This window comes from Myzus persicae, unplaced genomic scaffold (assembly GCF_001856785.1).
Source record: "Myzus persicae strain clone G006 unplaced genomic scaffold, MPER_G0061.0, whole genome shotgun sequence".
Classification (NCBI taxonomy): domain Eukaryota; kingdom Metazoa; phylum Arthropoda; class Insecta; order Hemiptera; family Aphididae; genus Myzus; species Myzus persicae.
In genome coordinates, this window is record NW_019103997.1 from 178,756 (window position 1) to 196,193 (window position 17,438).

Consider the following 17,438-nt stretch of genomic DNA (forward strand, 5'->3'; position numbering starts at 1 on the left):
GAATTAGACACTGTACACATACTCTGGATAAAATATACACATTGCCCGAATTAATATAATTGTACACCATTTCAACCTTAGTATAAATGTTAATAGAAATAAACAATTATTTTCTCCAATAATAAAATCTTTTTATGTCAAAACAATTATAATTTTGTAAATAACATTTTTTTTGTCAGAACATATTCTTGTTTGATGACAGAAAATTAATTTTAAACTAGAATAATTTGTATAATATTTGTACTGAAGCAAAGTTTAAAATTGAATGTAGTTATAGACACACAATTTTCAATTATACATAGTTATAATACCAAAATTAATTTGTAATAATCAAATTTTCAAAAAGAGTGTAAGGCCAAAAAAAAGAATGTGGACCATATTTATTTCCTTATTCAGGAAACAGCTTTAATATAAATTAATTAATAGAACTAGCTTTACAAAATATAAATTCATTAAAAAAAAAACTGTAAACAAATATTTATAAAATTATAAATAACTGAACTCCAAAAAAATTAATATGAAAAATTGATAAATGTTTAGAACTTCATTTCTAATTTATTCAAAAAAAAAATGTTGTGTAGATCGTTGAAATAATACAGTCTATATTTCAGCTATTTTTTCATATTCCTTAATAAACAGTTCAAATGAGTCTTTGCTTATAACTTTCTCTTGATAGAGCTTATTAAACAGTTTTAATACCATTCCTAAAAGAAAAACAATATCACATCTTTATTAATGAAATTAAAAATTATGTGGGTAATAACTAACCTCGAGGATGTTTAAGTGTAGCAGACATTATTTGAATGCCAAACATACATTGTACTTCTCTTAACTGTATTTTAAGTTTTGGGAGTGGTTTAAAATTAATGTAGCGGGTCAACAATTTCACATGAACATGATCAAAGAAATCCTCATATGAATGATTTAACTCTACAAATTAAAAATTAATATTGGTTAATCGAACAACTACTTTACTATACATTCAGAAGTATCTAGTGACTTACTCAAACATAAAATTACAAGAGCTATAGTCAATGCTCGCACAAACCGAGAGCTTTGTATGATTTCTGCACTGATATTAGTCTAAATTTTTAAAAAATGAAATATTTAATAACAATGTTTTATTATTCATGCATAATACAACAAACAATACAATAATTTAAATTGATTCCTTAATTATTTTACTTACACATATCCAGTTTTGCAGATTATCGTACAGTTCTTTATCATCAGTTAACTTAATTTTATCATAAATATAAATAGATAAAAGGAATACTCCAATTTGCTAAAATGTTATGAATATTATATTATAAAATAAACGCAATAGAATAAAAATACACTCATTTATTAATTATGTTTAAAAACTTACATCTTTTTTAAAATATTTATTTATTTGATTATTGGGCATAAAGACGTCAAGGGAAACATTTTCTAACATATTCCACTTATTGTAAATCCACAATACACCACGTAGTTCCTAAAATTACAAAAATAGTAATATCAAACGTTTGCGGAGAATCAGATGATTTTACTGTTACAGGTAATAATAATCTTGTACATCAATATTATAAAAGTTTATAATACCTAAAGCTGCTAGAGAAGTACTTTAAAAACTCTCTAAAAAGTGATATTACTGTAACACTTATAACAGCAGTGAAAATTCTAATGCTTTCTTATGAAAGAGCAATTGGCACATCTATATCAAGCATAAAATTGCACAATTGGGCTATGTCAATTTAGAGTGAAATAATGTAGAAAATATTGTATTTATAAACCCACATACACATGGTATAAAATATTTTTCCTGACTACCCAATGTGTTCAAAAGAGTATTATAATACTTTAGTTTCTGAGCAGAACAATAAATGTATTAGTTCTACAATTTGTTTTTTTTGCCTGTTCACCTTTTGGTTAAGAATCAGGAAATCATTCACAGGCTTTCAAAATTGCTGACTTTGGTAAAAACCAATGAACAAAAATGATAAATTACAACAAAACGTACATAATATTAACAGTTTTTATTTATTTTTATTTTGACTACGGGCGTGGGCCGCTATTTTGTGACCACTGGTATAGCTAGTACTTAAATTAATTTCCATGTGCAATACAATTACTCTATAACTTACTCTACTCGTTCAATATGCTAGGTACTCAGTATTGGGTAGTAAAATAACGTAAACCATAAATTACTGTAACAAAATTACTTTTGTAACTGTAGTTATTTCATTATATTTTGTTAGTTAGCAGTGTTATTTTCAACTTTATTAAAAAAAGTTACGAATGTACATTGTATGACAAAATCTAGAGGTTAAGATACACAAAAAATTAAAAACAACATAAAAAATGAGATAAATCTCAAAATAACGGTGAAAAATCAAAGTTATTTTGCTACAAATAGGATGTTCAAGTCAAGATTAAAATAAAACTCTACTCTACACACCTTTGTCCTATGTAAGGATGGGAAACATGGTTAATGACAAATATCAATGAAAGAAAACTATTAAGGTTTAAAAGATTGTGAGAAAAATTTATGAAACATATGAAATATGGACTGATATATATGAACGAAGGAAAAACTCAGACATTGGAAGTCTATTTAATAGACCAAACATTTAAAATTTTATAATATCCGAAAGCCCTGATTTTATCTATAATGTTATAATCAATCAACCATCTAGAAAGAGCCCACAAAGAATACCACAATACAGTTGTATGTGCCGTGCAAAAAATGATGGATAGAACGGTAAGAATAGGAGATGCAGAAATCGTTGGAGACTTAGTGGAAGCTGCAAGGCTTGTACAGCAAAAGAAGAAAAGTAGAACTGAAAACTATAGTGTCACATACTTCTTTAAAGTTCTGCCTCTTCTTGAAACTAATAATTTTGTATAATATTTCAGTGAACAATTTACTAGAATTGTCTGGTCGTATGGATGTACATGAATCTTTTAAACTATTGAAGTCGAAGGAAGCATTCGGTGATGATAATAGTGGAGCTATAAATGAAACATTTTAACTAATAAGGTTTGTATGTTTTAAATAATTGATAAAAATTATGAATAAAAAATTACCAATAATGGCAGCAATATAGGAGAAAAATTGAGGATAATCTATCGAAAAATCATTCCAACATTTTAGAATATCATCAAATCTGCAAAAACAAAAATATTAACAAAAATAAGAATGTTTTATAATTTTGAAAAAAAATTAATAACCACCCTTGAGTGATGGCCGCCATAGAAAGAATTTTTTTAGATAAAAGTTCTGCAAAAATCATTCCTGCCTCTGTTGTTTGAGTAATAGGACTATCTAAAGTTATAAGAGACATCGATTTCACAAATTCTTCATACTTTGTGTGGGTTACCGAAAATTCATCTTCAGATATTGAATGGATTATATCCTTTATAAATAGAGCAATTAAATCATGATTATAATTAATATTTATGTCTTGAGTACATACATCTAAATTTTGAAGGCGCTCATATTCTTCAAGTATGTTTTTACATTTCGTATACATTTTAAAATCAACTGCTGTGTTCTTCAATAACACTGGTAGTTCCATAGACTTTAAAAGAAAGTTTATTGTTTAATATTTTAGATAAGTTTTACAACAAGTATTAATGTTATTGGTATATTACCGATATTTTATTATAAATGTGAAGATGATATTCTTCTTCTTCAGGTATATTTTTAGCTACTAACATAGGTTGTTGTTCATTTGATACATTCTTTATATAATTGATTAATATTTGATAAGCATCATAACGATCATCATTCCAATTATTTATACGTACAATGTACATTTATGACATCTTTGAGCATAAGAATTATTTTTAATGGAATCTTAGACTTCGTGTTTTTGTATGCTAAAGCATTTAATTGATCAAATATATTATTTAAATTACATGTCTGAAACAATAAAATATATTTTATTAAGTAACAATACAATTAAATAAAACAAAACGTGAATTATGTATATTTTTAATATTGTAAACAAGAATGGTTTAAATTCAAAAATTAAAAAGTCAAAATATAATGAATACTTATTTACTTCAGGGTATTAAGTTTACCCACAATACTTGTTATTGAATTGTAAAATAAAATTGATGATAAATAGGCAACATATAAAATCAGTATATATGTAATAAAAGAAGCTGACTTAAGAAGACCTTCCACAGCATCTGGTATCTCAGTCTTACATTTGTACTTAGCTCATTTTTGTCGTCACCTTTACTCTGTATCAAAAGAGAATTATCATTTTTTAAGCATGGTGAATGATGCGATTGGCAAATTGAGAACCATGTGATCAAGCTAACACCGGAAAGTTGGTGAGAGATGCGCAGCACAGATGTAAATTGGTCTGACAACTGATTATTCTCTTTTGAGACAGAGTAAATAATAAAACATAAAGGTAAGAATCTGTGTTTGTATATTGCATGTCAGTTGTTAATTGGCAATTTTAAGATTTAAATTTTAAGTAATATATATTTTCATCTTAATTAAAAATAAAATAGTGTAAAAAACAATACGAGACATAAGAATATAAGAATAGTGTTCTTACCCTTACCTTCAATTTTCAAAATTACCATAGATATTTATAATAATTCACTATAAACTCATGATAAGTTATACTGATGAAATTTGCTATGTTGTATGTTTGAAAGACAGAAACAGCATATAAGGATGTGTTGTCATTTTAGGTACAATGCTACGCATAGACAAATAATTGGTCATAGAAATAACTACTATTGTATATTATATAAGTTAAAATATAAAAGTTTATAGGTATTTAGGATTTTTAGGCTGAAACAAAATTATAAAATGCAATAATATTTCATGATCTCATAATGATAATCAAACATAATATTATATTAGGGCACTAATATTTAAGAATTAAAGTATAATTAAGTATAATTATACTACAAGTATAATAATATTATGTTTACATTTGCTCACACCTAATCCCGTAATATAATACATTCCTACATCTCCACATAACCCTGATAACTTGTAAGTAATATGAAAACCATCTGTATCACAGGTAGGAGATACCATATAGGATAAAAAGCCCATAATCCTTCTGTCAAATAATACAGATTTTACTTCTTAAAAATAAACAAAATAATTCAACTGAAAACTTTAATATGAAATCAACATAATAATATGAAGAGTAATTTTACCTGTTGTAATTCTTTTCCGGCGGTCTTTAATAAAACGCATAAGCACTCGAGTGGTTCTTCAAAATGTTTAGAGCTTAAATTATCGATATGATACATCATGATATTTGGAGTAATAATTTTTTGTTTGAATAATTCACCCATAAATCTAAAAAGAGTAGAAAAAATTAATTTGATAATATTTGTTTCTATTTGACTTTTTTTTTACCGGCAATTTCTTATAGAACGTTCGTGTGATGTTCTTTTATTTTTTTCATATTCTAGTTTAAGCTTTTTTTTCTTTTCCTGAAAAATATAATCAATACAAATAAACAATGATTATACTTAAATGTGTTGATATTATTAACATAACTGGTTCTTTGCACAGAGTTAGTTTCTTAGCAAAATCCATTTCCTGGGCCAAGTCTATTTCAAACAGACTTTCACATTTACTTATAAGCAACTTCTTAAATGTTACTTCTTTACCATTATTGGAAATAACTTCAACAGATTGCATTGCTGTACATAAAGATGAACAAAGTGGTGCAAAACCTCGTTTTTCAATTGCCTGGAATTTAATAAGAAAATTAATTCTGTTTAATTTGTGTGAATAACAAATTAACAATTAAATAACTAATAAAAGATTTCTAAAATGGTATGAAGAGTTTAATAATTGATAAATCATAGAATGTTTAGGGGGGAATTTGTTACTACCTACAAATATACAATTATTATAACCTCCTACTTTAATTCACTATCAAACACTTAAAAACCCACATACATGAATTATACAATAGTAAATTTTAAACATAATTATAGGAATAGATTCAAGTACCGATACAAAAAAATTGTTCTTGTTTAAAAAAAAAAAATCACTCATAACCATCATAATGAAATAAATTACTAAAAAAATGTCCATATTAATAGTTATACATATTGATTAATCAATATTTGTACAAAATATTTTACACTTAATATAACTTTATATATATATTACCTTTTCAAAAACTAAACTAACAGCAGTTTCTAAGGCTATAATATTATTTATAGGCAACGTTTTAAAATGCTCAGTTAATGAATACATATTGTCAGGACATATTTCATTTAAAATTGATCGGACGCTTATACTTATTTCCTGTAAAAAAATTAATTACATAATATACATAAAATACATAACAATAATTTTGTTTTGTTTAAAAAAAAAATGTCAACATTGTCATTTAAATTGAATAGATAACTTCTATTTTTGTTATGCACTTAATTAAACATAGAAAAGTTTAATTGAACTGTTTATTTTAATAAACTGAAAATATAATGAATAAATAGTGTACTAATGAGTAATGAGTAGGGCTGGGAACATATTGCACTTAAAAAGTACTTTTTATAAAATTATAAATATGGAAAAAGCAAAGTAATAAAAATAATTTTGATTTTTAATTTTTGATCATAATTTAAACAACAAAAAAAATACATAAAAATTGTTATCAATTAATATTATTGACACTAAATTAATCAAGTTTTTATAATCCTACTCAACATAAGAGTTTAAAAAAAATCTACTTTATCGGGTAACCATTTTTTTAGAACTTACATATTTTAACAAGTTAAGAAAGATAGCACAATCACAATTTAGCACTTTTGATTAATAGACATTATTTTTATATTTGAATACATTAGATTTAATTAATTTAACAGACATAGGTACCCGAATTAGGATCAGGGAAGCATAAAGTAATCATCTGGGCTCGGGACTTATAGCACTTAAAATCATTAAAATAAGCGTTTAAAAACATCATTATAAGCACTCAAATAAGCATTTAAAAAAACTTAAATTTAAGCAAAAATATTTATTAAAAAAAAGCTAAAAATTCTATATAAAAAAATCGAAAAATCAATAAATAAATCTTTATTTTTATATAACACTACATTAACCCTGCAACGACGCTGTGGACAGCGACGGACTAAGTGACAGCGTAGATAAGATAAGAATTATTTTTAATTTTAATTCTACCAAAAACATTTTACAGGAGAAAACCATAAAAAAAAGTAGAAAAACTGGTCAAAAAAGCAAAAAAAAGCACTTTCAAATTTCATAATTGAATGGGTATGAACATGACATACACTTCCATAGCACTCTGCTACATTTTAAGTCATCCCATAAAAATAAGCAAATGCTTAAAGTCCCAAAGCCTGGTAATCATATTATAAATGTATGAAAGTTAAGTATAGTTACCTACCTACTTGGTTGAAATAATTTTAACTTATACAGAATGAACAGTTACTTATATAACTTTAAAAAGTAACTCGTAATTTTTGTTGTAACTATTTACAAAAGCTACATTGATTTATGTACAATTTATTAAGTTACATTTAAATAATTATGATATTTTATATTATAAGTCTTAGTTATTTAAAATTATATTTACCTGAGCTTGCGAATACTGTACGGATTTTGTGAGTAAACTACTTTCATTTATCCATTTATTGACTAGTGGTTGGGACACATTTCGAATTTTTTTTTTTCCTGCATTATTTATATTTTCAACTTCATGGTCAGGAGGATCAAACATTCTAATAGTTTTTTTCTTTATAGAATTAGAAACTTCAGGAATTTGCATTTGAGTAGTTGATGGTTGCTGAGGTACTTGTTTCAAAGACTGTGTATTAGACACCATATCCATTGGTTGAGACTGTACAAAAATAAATTTACATGAAAATGTTGACCATTACTCATACTAGTTATAGAGAGACTCTTGACCAGACTCTGTGCTGATGTTAGGACTTATATGTCATTAAGTCAATACTGCTAAGGCGTTAAACTGTAGATCATCAAGGTTTTAAGTGGATTCATGGTAAAAAAAAACCCTAAAAATTAATGTAATTACTTTTAAAAATGTTATTGTGTATACCCAGGGCACAGGGGAAACATAGCTCAAGTTACAAGTTACATTAATGAAAATTACTTTATACATAATTTTATTATAGGTATGTATTGTTTCATTGGTTTGTTAACAATATTTTAATTTTGAAGCAAATTATAACCATTAGCTAAGCAATCTTATTTAACGATAAGGACCAATCATTTGACATAATATCTGTTTTTATTTATCTAGAATCTCATATAGTACACGCCAACATGCAAGGGTAGCTTTTGCAGAGAAGCTTTGTGCTGAAGCTTCCCATGAGCTTGATAATATGAGGCTCAGTCCCCCATGGTTCTTACATAAGAAATATAAATAATTGTAATGTATTTGAATCATTTTTGGGATTTATTGAAACCAAATAACACTGATGCTGCAATGTTGTATTAATTATAAACTAAAGTTTTATCTTAATTTTAATTGGATATGTCAAATTATTGAGGATAGTGTTATGACAGTGCTATAATTAACAGAAGTGGATATATTACTGAGCGTCTCAGAAGAGGATAAATTATATAGTATGTGCATTGTATGTTGAATGTCTATCAATTTGAAATATTTATTTTTGTCCTTGCAGCCTTGATAAGATCTACTATGAGTCAAACATAGTTGAATGATATTTCCAATCTTTATTTTTATTGTGATGAAGAAATAAATTTAGAAATTATTGCAAACCATATCATTAACAATTTCAAAGTGTGGAAAAATAAATTTCTAGTCATTAAAACTATGTATAAGTACCTATCATGACATTTTTAAAACTTGGTGCCAATGCCAAAAAAATATTACAATTTATAAGTGAATGAAATTTTAAAATGTTCTTGCTTTTAAGTATGATCATAATGTGTTAATATACTACAATATAGTAATACAATTAAACTAATACAAACAAATAAAATTGTAATGAATAATAGTTTTAAAGAGTTATAACTTGGACTTGGAAGTTGAAGCATTTTTTTTTTTGAACCCCTTAAATGATGCTTTCTCAGCTGAAAATGTGTTTTAATAGCATGCAAATCTGAACAACTAATTTTTAATTTGCATTTTTTTTGCATTTTCTGGCTTTTTTATGTTGTAGGTCATCCTTTGACTTTTTCGGTAATTTAAAGAAGCTTAGCTTCAAATGAGTGTTTTTCTAATAACTTCAGTGATGAAGATTTGGCTCATTTAAAATGTCCTCCAATCGCTTCAGTGGATGTAGAGGGAAGTTTTTCTAAATATAAAAATGTATTATCCGATGATTACCGTTCATTTAATTTTGACATTAAATATGCTCTAATAATGCAATGTAATAATGTTAAGTACCTAATTTGTAAGCAAGTTTGTAAGATTTTATAAATCAAACATTTTTTTAAATTTTAAACTACTACCTATTTGTAATTTTTATTTCATATTTGAATTTCTTTGGGTCATTTTTTAATTGTTTTAAAGTTATCAATTTCCGAGCCCTAGTTATAACTGTAATTGAAATTTGTTGAGATAAATCAAAACAATGGATATATTTTTTAGTCTTAGGTAGGTACCTAGAGTCATTAAATTATCGCATAAAGAATTTATTGAGTAACTTTTTGTAGTGTATTTTAGACAGAATAAGGACTTCTCATGTGACCCTATGTTTGTTTTAAATTTAATACATTCAAGTGAGTGAGGGCAGTCAATTAAGGTCTCCTCACACTGCAGAAATAGCAGAAGGGTGGCGGTAGCGGTAAAATGAGTCCGGACACAATTTACTGCCACTGCTGAGACAAAGGAATTTTACTACTACCGCTACAGTATTTGGGGACTTTTATGCTGTTTAATAATTTAATAGAAATTTTAATTCATTTTTGTTTTATAGAACTCTTAATTTAAAAATTTAAAAATCTTTCAAAATCCACACACAAAAATAATGTGAAATTATTTTGCCATATAATTTAAATGAAAGAAATCTAGGGAAATTATTTGAAATTTTGGATAAAAAATGTACAATGCTTGACAAGAATTGTGAAAATCGCAAAAATGTCCTAATTATTTTGTAGTTAAAAATGTTAAAATGTTCAATTTTATAGTTAAGGGTTGACATTTTAAAACAAGGTACCCCAGAACTAGTTCTTACTATACTTAATGACATTTAAAAAATATTTGGATTAATTTTAAGCTAATAATTATACCATGAACTCATTCAAGACAAATGTCGATTCAAAATGTATCCACATTATTTCTATATTAACAAATGTAAAAAAAGATTTAAAAAATTAGTTACATTCCATTCTTGGAGGCTGTGCCTAGATTGTGTCACTCCATTTTGAAATTCATAGTATTCAACTAATATTATATTATTCATTTCATTAATTACTAATTCATGAGGTATAAATGTAGGATAGTGTTTAGTAATTCTCCAGTTTTTTGTTACTATGTGGTAGTCTGGCACTTGGTAATTTAATATAAAATTTCTATTCACATATAAAGCCTGAAAATGTTTTTCAAAATAAGAAACTTAAATTGTGTACAATAAGTCATATAAATGTCTATTTAGTTTTACCCAAATTAATACTTACATTTACTTCTCTCATCCAATTTCCCACTATACCCAACAAGACATCATAATCCTGGGGGATTTTTCCAAATAATATGTGCAGAATTTGCCTTGCCACGTCAGTTCTCTGATTAAACCTAGTCAAACTGCTTAAAAACAATTTTATGTCCACTGTAGAAATTTTACTATAAGGTTTATTTAAGTGCTGGCTAGTGAAAGCCCTCACGATTATCGCTGTTAGTGATCTGAAATGCATATTATTCAAATATTAAAAAATACTTGAAACACCAGAAAATGAAAGTATAATTATTAATTTAATTTTAATAATTGTACTGAAAATAGTAAATACGAAAGTAAATAATTTTTAAGATATCACTTTTTTATTTAACATTTTAACAGTTCACACTACATAACGTCCAACACTGTTAGTTTATATACACAATAACCTATGTCTATTTCTTATTTATTGTTCTATATAATACTTTACTTATTTATTGTTCTACTAATAATCTAATATTTTATGTTTTATGCAAGGTGGATATCCACCTTGGTTTTATGCTTCAACTTAAAAAATAATAACATCAGAAATCAGAAATGTTCGCAACTACCAACTTAAAAAGTAAAAATCCCATCAATCTATCTGCAACTGTACTACCAACCTATTAAAGAAATTTGTCGAAATACCGAATTCTAATTTATTTATTTTCCAATTCAAATTCAAATATTATTGTTAATAATTAATATAATTATTTAGTTATCCAAACAATACACAATGCACATATTAAAATTCGTTAAACCACAATACAATTTTGAGTCTCGAAAACCAAAATAAGTAAAGTATCATGGTCGTAGTATGCATGGGGGCTGTGGGGGCTACAGCCCCCACAGAAATTTATGTAGCCCCCCCCAATCCCCGACCCCCGTGGTGTTTACTTTCAATTTTTACATTTTATCCGAAATTATAGTTTTAAATGTTATAATTTTCCCTAAAATTCGTCAAGGCTTCATAGTATAATATTAGCAGTGTAATGTTTATTGACAATACTATTGTGTACTTACATACATATACCTATTTATTTTTATCATAAATACATTTATTTATAGACCAACGCGGAAACGCCGTATTAATTATACGTCGTGTCGTGCATATTGTCGCGTCGTCCGATGAGGATAACCCGATAACATAATTGCATTATAATTGTTTAGAACACACACACATAATATTTATTTATTTCAGTATTTTTCTGAAAACCGTGGTTTGTTGTTTGCTCATGTACTGCAATCACATACGTCTTTTTTATTTTTCTTATATGATCAATAAAGAAAATTATGAAATAGATGACATCATACCTGTTGTAGACAACAATATTTTTCCAAATTTTTATAAACTTTTGCAAACTGCACTAACTATACCAATATCATCTGCCTCGTGTGAACGTTCATTTTCTGTTATGAGGCGAATAAAGAATTGGACTAGAAATACCATGACAAATGATAGATTTACAAACTTGTCAATACTTCATATCAAAAGAGATTTATCACATGCAATAGAATCAGAAAATGTGCTTAACATATTTTCAGAAAAACACAGACGCCTAGGCCTAGCTTATATTTGATTTAATAATTAAATTTTAATTGTTTTATCTTTTTTTTATATTGCAAAATAAAATGCCAGGTTAAGAAGAAAGCAAATATAAATTGTTTTTTTTTTTAGAAAATGTTCTTTTTCTTTTTAATTCCAGTTAAACGAAAGGAGTTTTTTGAATGGTATATTTTTCTAGTCCTATATAGCCCCCCCCCCCATATAATTATGCCAAACTACGCCCATGTAAAGTATATAAAGTAAAATAAAGTGTTCTTGGGACAGAAAACAAATTACAAAATTAATTTGTCACCTGTGTGTACGTACAATGTTTGAAACCTAGTACGCCTTCTTTCCCGTTATCATCAAGTAACAGTACTTTGTTATGTGGTTCCCCAGTATAACACCACTCACCCTAAACATAAATTAATAAATTTTCAAGTTTTTTGACAGAGTGAAATTTTTTTTCTCGACATTTATAAAAAAAAAATTACCAACAATTTCTTAGGACTTTATAATAGCTCAAAAATAAGTGATGAAGAAATTTTCTGGTGTCTGAAATTCAGAATATAAACTTTTTTTCGGAAATTGGCTGTGCGTAAAAATTCTCGTTTTTTCCTTAATTTATTCGCAATTGCATTGAGATTTTTGTACATATTGCGAATTGTACAATGTTGTTGTACAAAGTAACTAGATTGTACAAGTTAGGTACATTATACAATTCACGATGTGTACAATATTACATATTATTATATTAGTATATCGTATAAAAATAGATATACCTGGTCTTCACATATTAGTATACTATAGTCTATAATCATTGTACAAATCACAACATTTAATAACATATTATAAAAGTATAAAAATTATAATTTTTCGTATAAAAAAATATTATTATAAAACTACATTTTACACTGTACACATTGTGATATAAAATAAAATACTTGAATATTTAGTAAGGTATTTAATATCATCTCTTATAATTGTATGAGTTGTGTTTCCCACGTTATGTGGAATCTCATATAGTAAAGGTAAAATGCAATAAAAATGATAAAGTTTACCTATCTAAACGACTTTACGATAATGTTCAGAAATATAATTTAAACAGATTTTAGTACAGTCTATATAGTGCATTGTACTAGGAACTGCTGCAATATTTAAATTGATATTAGTGTTATTATAGTATTATACATAGGGCGAAATGAATGAAGTTGAAAATAATATAAATTTAAAAAATTTGTTTGACGAACAAATTAAAAATGTTAATTAGGGAGGATAAATTTAATTGCCATAGCTAATGAAGAAAATTACAAAAAAATAATAAAAGAGGTACTTGAAGCTAAACATCGGAAAAATTAGACTTCATTAGACTAAAGAGTAAGTATACTAATATGTAAAGGCCGCTCCACACTATGCATGTTTCGCGTTTCGCGTTTCATGTTTTCACGTTTTCGTTGAATTTCGTGAATAGTGTGAATAGCTTTTTCACGAAAATTTTTTTCGTGAAAACGGTTTCGTAGTGTTTCGCGAACGAGGCGGTAAAATGGACGAAATCAAAGGACACGAAAATATTTTTCGTACTGTTTCGTGTCGTTTCGTTGTATTTCGTTGTTTTTCGTGTTGTTTCGCGTTTCTCCTGTAAACAGGAAATTCATATCACTTGATTATACTTTGATTACCTTAATTAGGTACCTGATTACTTTGATTATCTTTAAATAAAATTAGATATTTGTAGGTAAATGGATGTTATCAAATATCATAATATCATAATATCATAATATGGAATTACGTAATTTCGTTACAAATTTAGTTCGTCAATTAGTTGTCACCATGGCGTCCGAGTGGAATGATGAACTAGTGCTCACATTTATTGACGAATTTAAAAACTATCGATGTTTGTGGGATCCAAAAGATACAGACCGCAAATCGAAAAATAAAAAAAATGATGCATATCAGAAATTAGGCTTACAATTTAAAAAACCAAAAGAAGAAATACATAAAAAAATAAACAATTTAATCCAGAGTTACAGAGGATATCGACGAAAAATAAAAACAACGAAAGTTTCTGGTGCTGGGAGAAAAGATGTGTTTAAGCCATCGTGGTTTGCATTTGATGCTATACATACATTTATGCAAGATGTATACACACCACACGGTACGGTAGATACAATGGTAAGTGTAATAATCGTTAATTATTCTGTGGCTAAAATTATAAATTTTATTTAATTCTCACTTTAAACGATAAAAAATTTATTTTTGTACAGTTATTACTGTCCTTAATATTGTCCTAAGCAGAAATTTTTTTTTTTGGTACTTTTGTTATATTATCATAATACTATTATCATTATACTACATAAAGAAAACGTCAATTTAAACAACTGGTAAAATTTTCAAGTTTCTATAACTTATACTTTTTGAATAATAACAAATATCAAAAATCGTTTGAGGCTAAACCATAATTTAACGCGGTTTTGTAAAAATTTAAATTTCAAACACTCCTAAAAATTTTTTGTCTTAGTCCGGTAGAGTTTTTTTTACAGATATTTAAAGAAAAACTTATGGACAACCTTGTACCAAATTTTCAAAACTTAGTTATAAAAGAAAAAAATTTTACGATTTTTCAACCACAAAATTACTTGCAAATTTTCACAATTTTGACATATTTCGTATAAATTTGAACTTTAAGTACTTATAAAAAAAAATTGTGACTTACGATTTTGGATTTTTTTTTATCACTTTGAGCACAACTTATGAGAAACCTTGTATTAAATTTTCAAATATTTCTAGCCAACCAAAAATTATTTATCGTTATTTAAAAAAAAAATACTTAGAAAAATTGAATATTTCAATTGTCTATAAATAACTAAAAAAAAGTCAAAACACTTTGAAAATTTAACTCTGTATAGAAAATGCTAATATAAACATTTGTTTTTTTTCATGTGCTTACAGTAATTATTTTTTGAGTTACAGAAAAATTAAATTTTCGTTTTTGTCAAAAATTGGTTTTGCGTAAAATTTCCCGTTTTTCCGTCACTTTTTTTTTGTTTTTCTCGATTTTTTTGAAAACTGTCGGAAAATGTTTAATTTTGACCTCTATAATGCACCAAGGATATTCACTTTTCCATCGGAAACCACCCCTGAAGTTTGAAATCGAAGCATTATTTCGACTAGTTATGCTGTACACAGACACACAAAAAAAAAAAAAAAAAAAAAAACAAAAAAAAAAAAAAAAAAACACACATCATTGTAAAATCAATACATTCTTCACTCCGTTCAGAATCTAAAATAATATGTCATTATTACATTTACAGATTTAAAACAATATATAATAACATTGTATAGGTAAAAAAACGTGGTAGGCAGTGAATGTATTAATTTATTTGTTTTGATTTAACTACAGAATATGTATCAAAAAACATATAATACAAGTGTTCAGTATTTACAAATTATATATATAACATTATTACTGATAATTATCTTGCCACTCTAATTTTCCAGTTGTCATAAAGTATTCAGCAAATACTTGTCGAAAGTCTTTTGCCGTTATAGATGTTTTTCTACCTCTTTTTTCCATCGATAATAATGATGTTTGCCCTTCTAGTTCATTTCTCCATGATCCATTAAATATTTGACCATTCTGTTCCGTGTCAAATGTTCCTGGTGGTGTGTACATATTTTTTGATTCTTTGCTTCTTCTTAAAAAATTATGTAATAATACACAGCATTCGGTGACTAGTCGAGTTTTATTGGGATTTAGTAAAATGGGTTTTCTTAGAACACGAAAAACTGCAGACATAATTCCGAACACATTTTCAACAGTTCTACGAGCTCTAGATAACCTATAATGAAAAATTCTTTGAAATGATCCACTATCATGGTTTCCACTATAAGGTACTAACAGATTTTCCTGTAATGGGAATGCATTATCAGCTACGATAACATATGGAACAGGCAACAGGCTTAAGTTTTTGTGGCAAACATCTTGGTGTGGATAAATTCAACGTTCCGTTTTTTAATTTCTTTGACAATGTACTATTACGAAAAACACCCCCATCTGATATTCTACCTTGTGATCCGATATTTGCGTAAGTTATATTATAGTCAGCATCACACAAGACCATTAGAACGATACTGAATGTTCCTTTATAATTAATATAATCACTACCACTATTAATAGGAGAAAGTATGACCACAATATGCTTCCCATCTAGGGCACCAATACAATTAGGAAAATTCCATTTTTTTCCATATACGTCAGCGATCTTTTGCCATTCATCAGTAGTTCTTGGAGTCTACAAAAAAAATATTTCTAGTATAATAAAATTATGTAAATATCATATAATCATAATTTATAATATTTTTTAAATAGGGAGACAGTATAGTGAAAGCAACGACGAACATGATATCAGCGATGATCCAAACAATGATAGTTACATTGAGATCACGGAAGATAATGTCGACACCACCAAAGAAGACAATAATGAAAGACAAAAAAATTTTGATTGGTCGAGTGACACTACCAATATTGAAAAAAATACATTTAGTGCACCTGCAATGGCATCCCGAAAAAAAAAGAAAAAGCCGACAGATGAAAATGAAATACGTGCGTCCCAGGCATATGAGTATTTAATGCAAAAACAAAAAGAGAGCCAAAAGAAAATGGAGAAGGACGAATATGATATTTATGGTGCTTTAGTAGCAACAAAACTCCGAAAAATAGACGAAATAACTCGTCAGTATGTGATGAATGAAATAGATAATTTGATGTTTAGAGCAATAATTCATGCAAAGCACCAGTCACAAAAATCTACAACCACATCCATCTCAAAATACCTCATTAAATTATGTACAACAACCTTATACATTTCCATCTCAATTCCAAACATTCAACTATATAAAACAACCATTTATATCGCCATCTCAATGCTCAACGTTTAGTCACACATCACAACCATCTCCATCCAATTCCTCAACACCCAGTCGTTCATCACAAGTATCTCCACCACAAGCACCACTCAATAACTCAACAGAGGCATCAACAAAAGTAGTTCCAACATTAAATTATGTACAACAGCCATATTCATTGTCATCTCAAAATACATCAAAATTAAATTGTGTACAACAACCATTTCCTTCACCATCTCAAAATACAACGTTAAATAATTTACAAGAACCATATGCATTGTCTTCTCAAAATACTACAACATTAAATTATGTACAACAACCATTTCCTTCGCCAGCTCAATACTCAATGTCCAGTCATTCA

The 17,438-nt window shown here is 27.1% G+C and overlaps 2 protein-coding genes across 2 annotated transcripts; one reads left to right on the plus strand and one right to left on the minus strand.

Moving 5' to 3' along the window:
* Window positions 1–507: 507 nt before the first annotated feature.
* On the minus strand, window positions 508–10,918 carry LOC111037420. Its single transcript, XM_022319993.1, is given in 18 exon segments — window positions 508–704; window positions 769–930; window positions 1,005–1,083; window positions 1,190–1,285; window positions 1,370–1,477; window positions 2,846–2,994; window positions 3,070–3,149; window positions 3,217–3,398; window positions 3,459–3,563; window positions 3,637–3,798; window positions 3,800–3,907; window positions 5,179–5,323; window positions 5,384–5,460; window positions 5,528–5,722; window positions 6,152–6,289; window positions 7,581–7,844; window positions 10,318–10,524; window positions 10,613–10,918. Coding segments are annotated over 18 exon segments (2,595 nt in total). The 5' UTR covers window positions 10,847–10,918; the 3' UTR covers window positions 508–600.
* A 2,995-nt stretch (window positions 10,919–13,913) lies between these two features.
* On the plus strand, window positions 13,914–16,900 carry LOC111037416. Its single transcript, XM_022319984.1, has 2 exons — window positions 13,914–14,344; window positions 16,542–16,900. Exons 1-2 carry the CDS (start codon window positions 13,952–13,954, stop codon window positions 16,800–16,802), a joined length of 654 nt encoding a protein of 217 aa, XP_022175676.1. The 5' UTR covers window positions 13,914–13,951; the 3' UTR covers window positions 16,803–16,900.
* The last annotated feature ends 538 nt before the right edge of the window (window positions 16,901–17,438 follow it).

What these genes read in the sequence shown, in the direction of transcription:
- LOC111037416 (XM_022319984.1), top strand. Translation starts at nt 13,952, where the DNA reads ATGGAATTACGTAATTTCGTTACAAATTTAGTTCGTCAATTAGTTGTC. An exon ending in ACGGTACGGTAGATACAATG is followed by an intron (nt 14,345 to 16,541) that starts GTAAGTGTAATA and finishes TTTTTTAAATAG; the next exon opens with GGAGACAGTATAGTGAAAGC.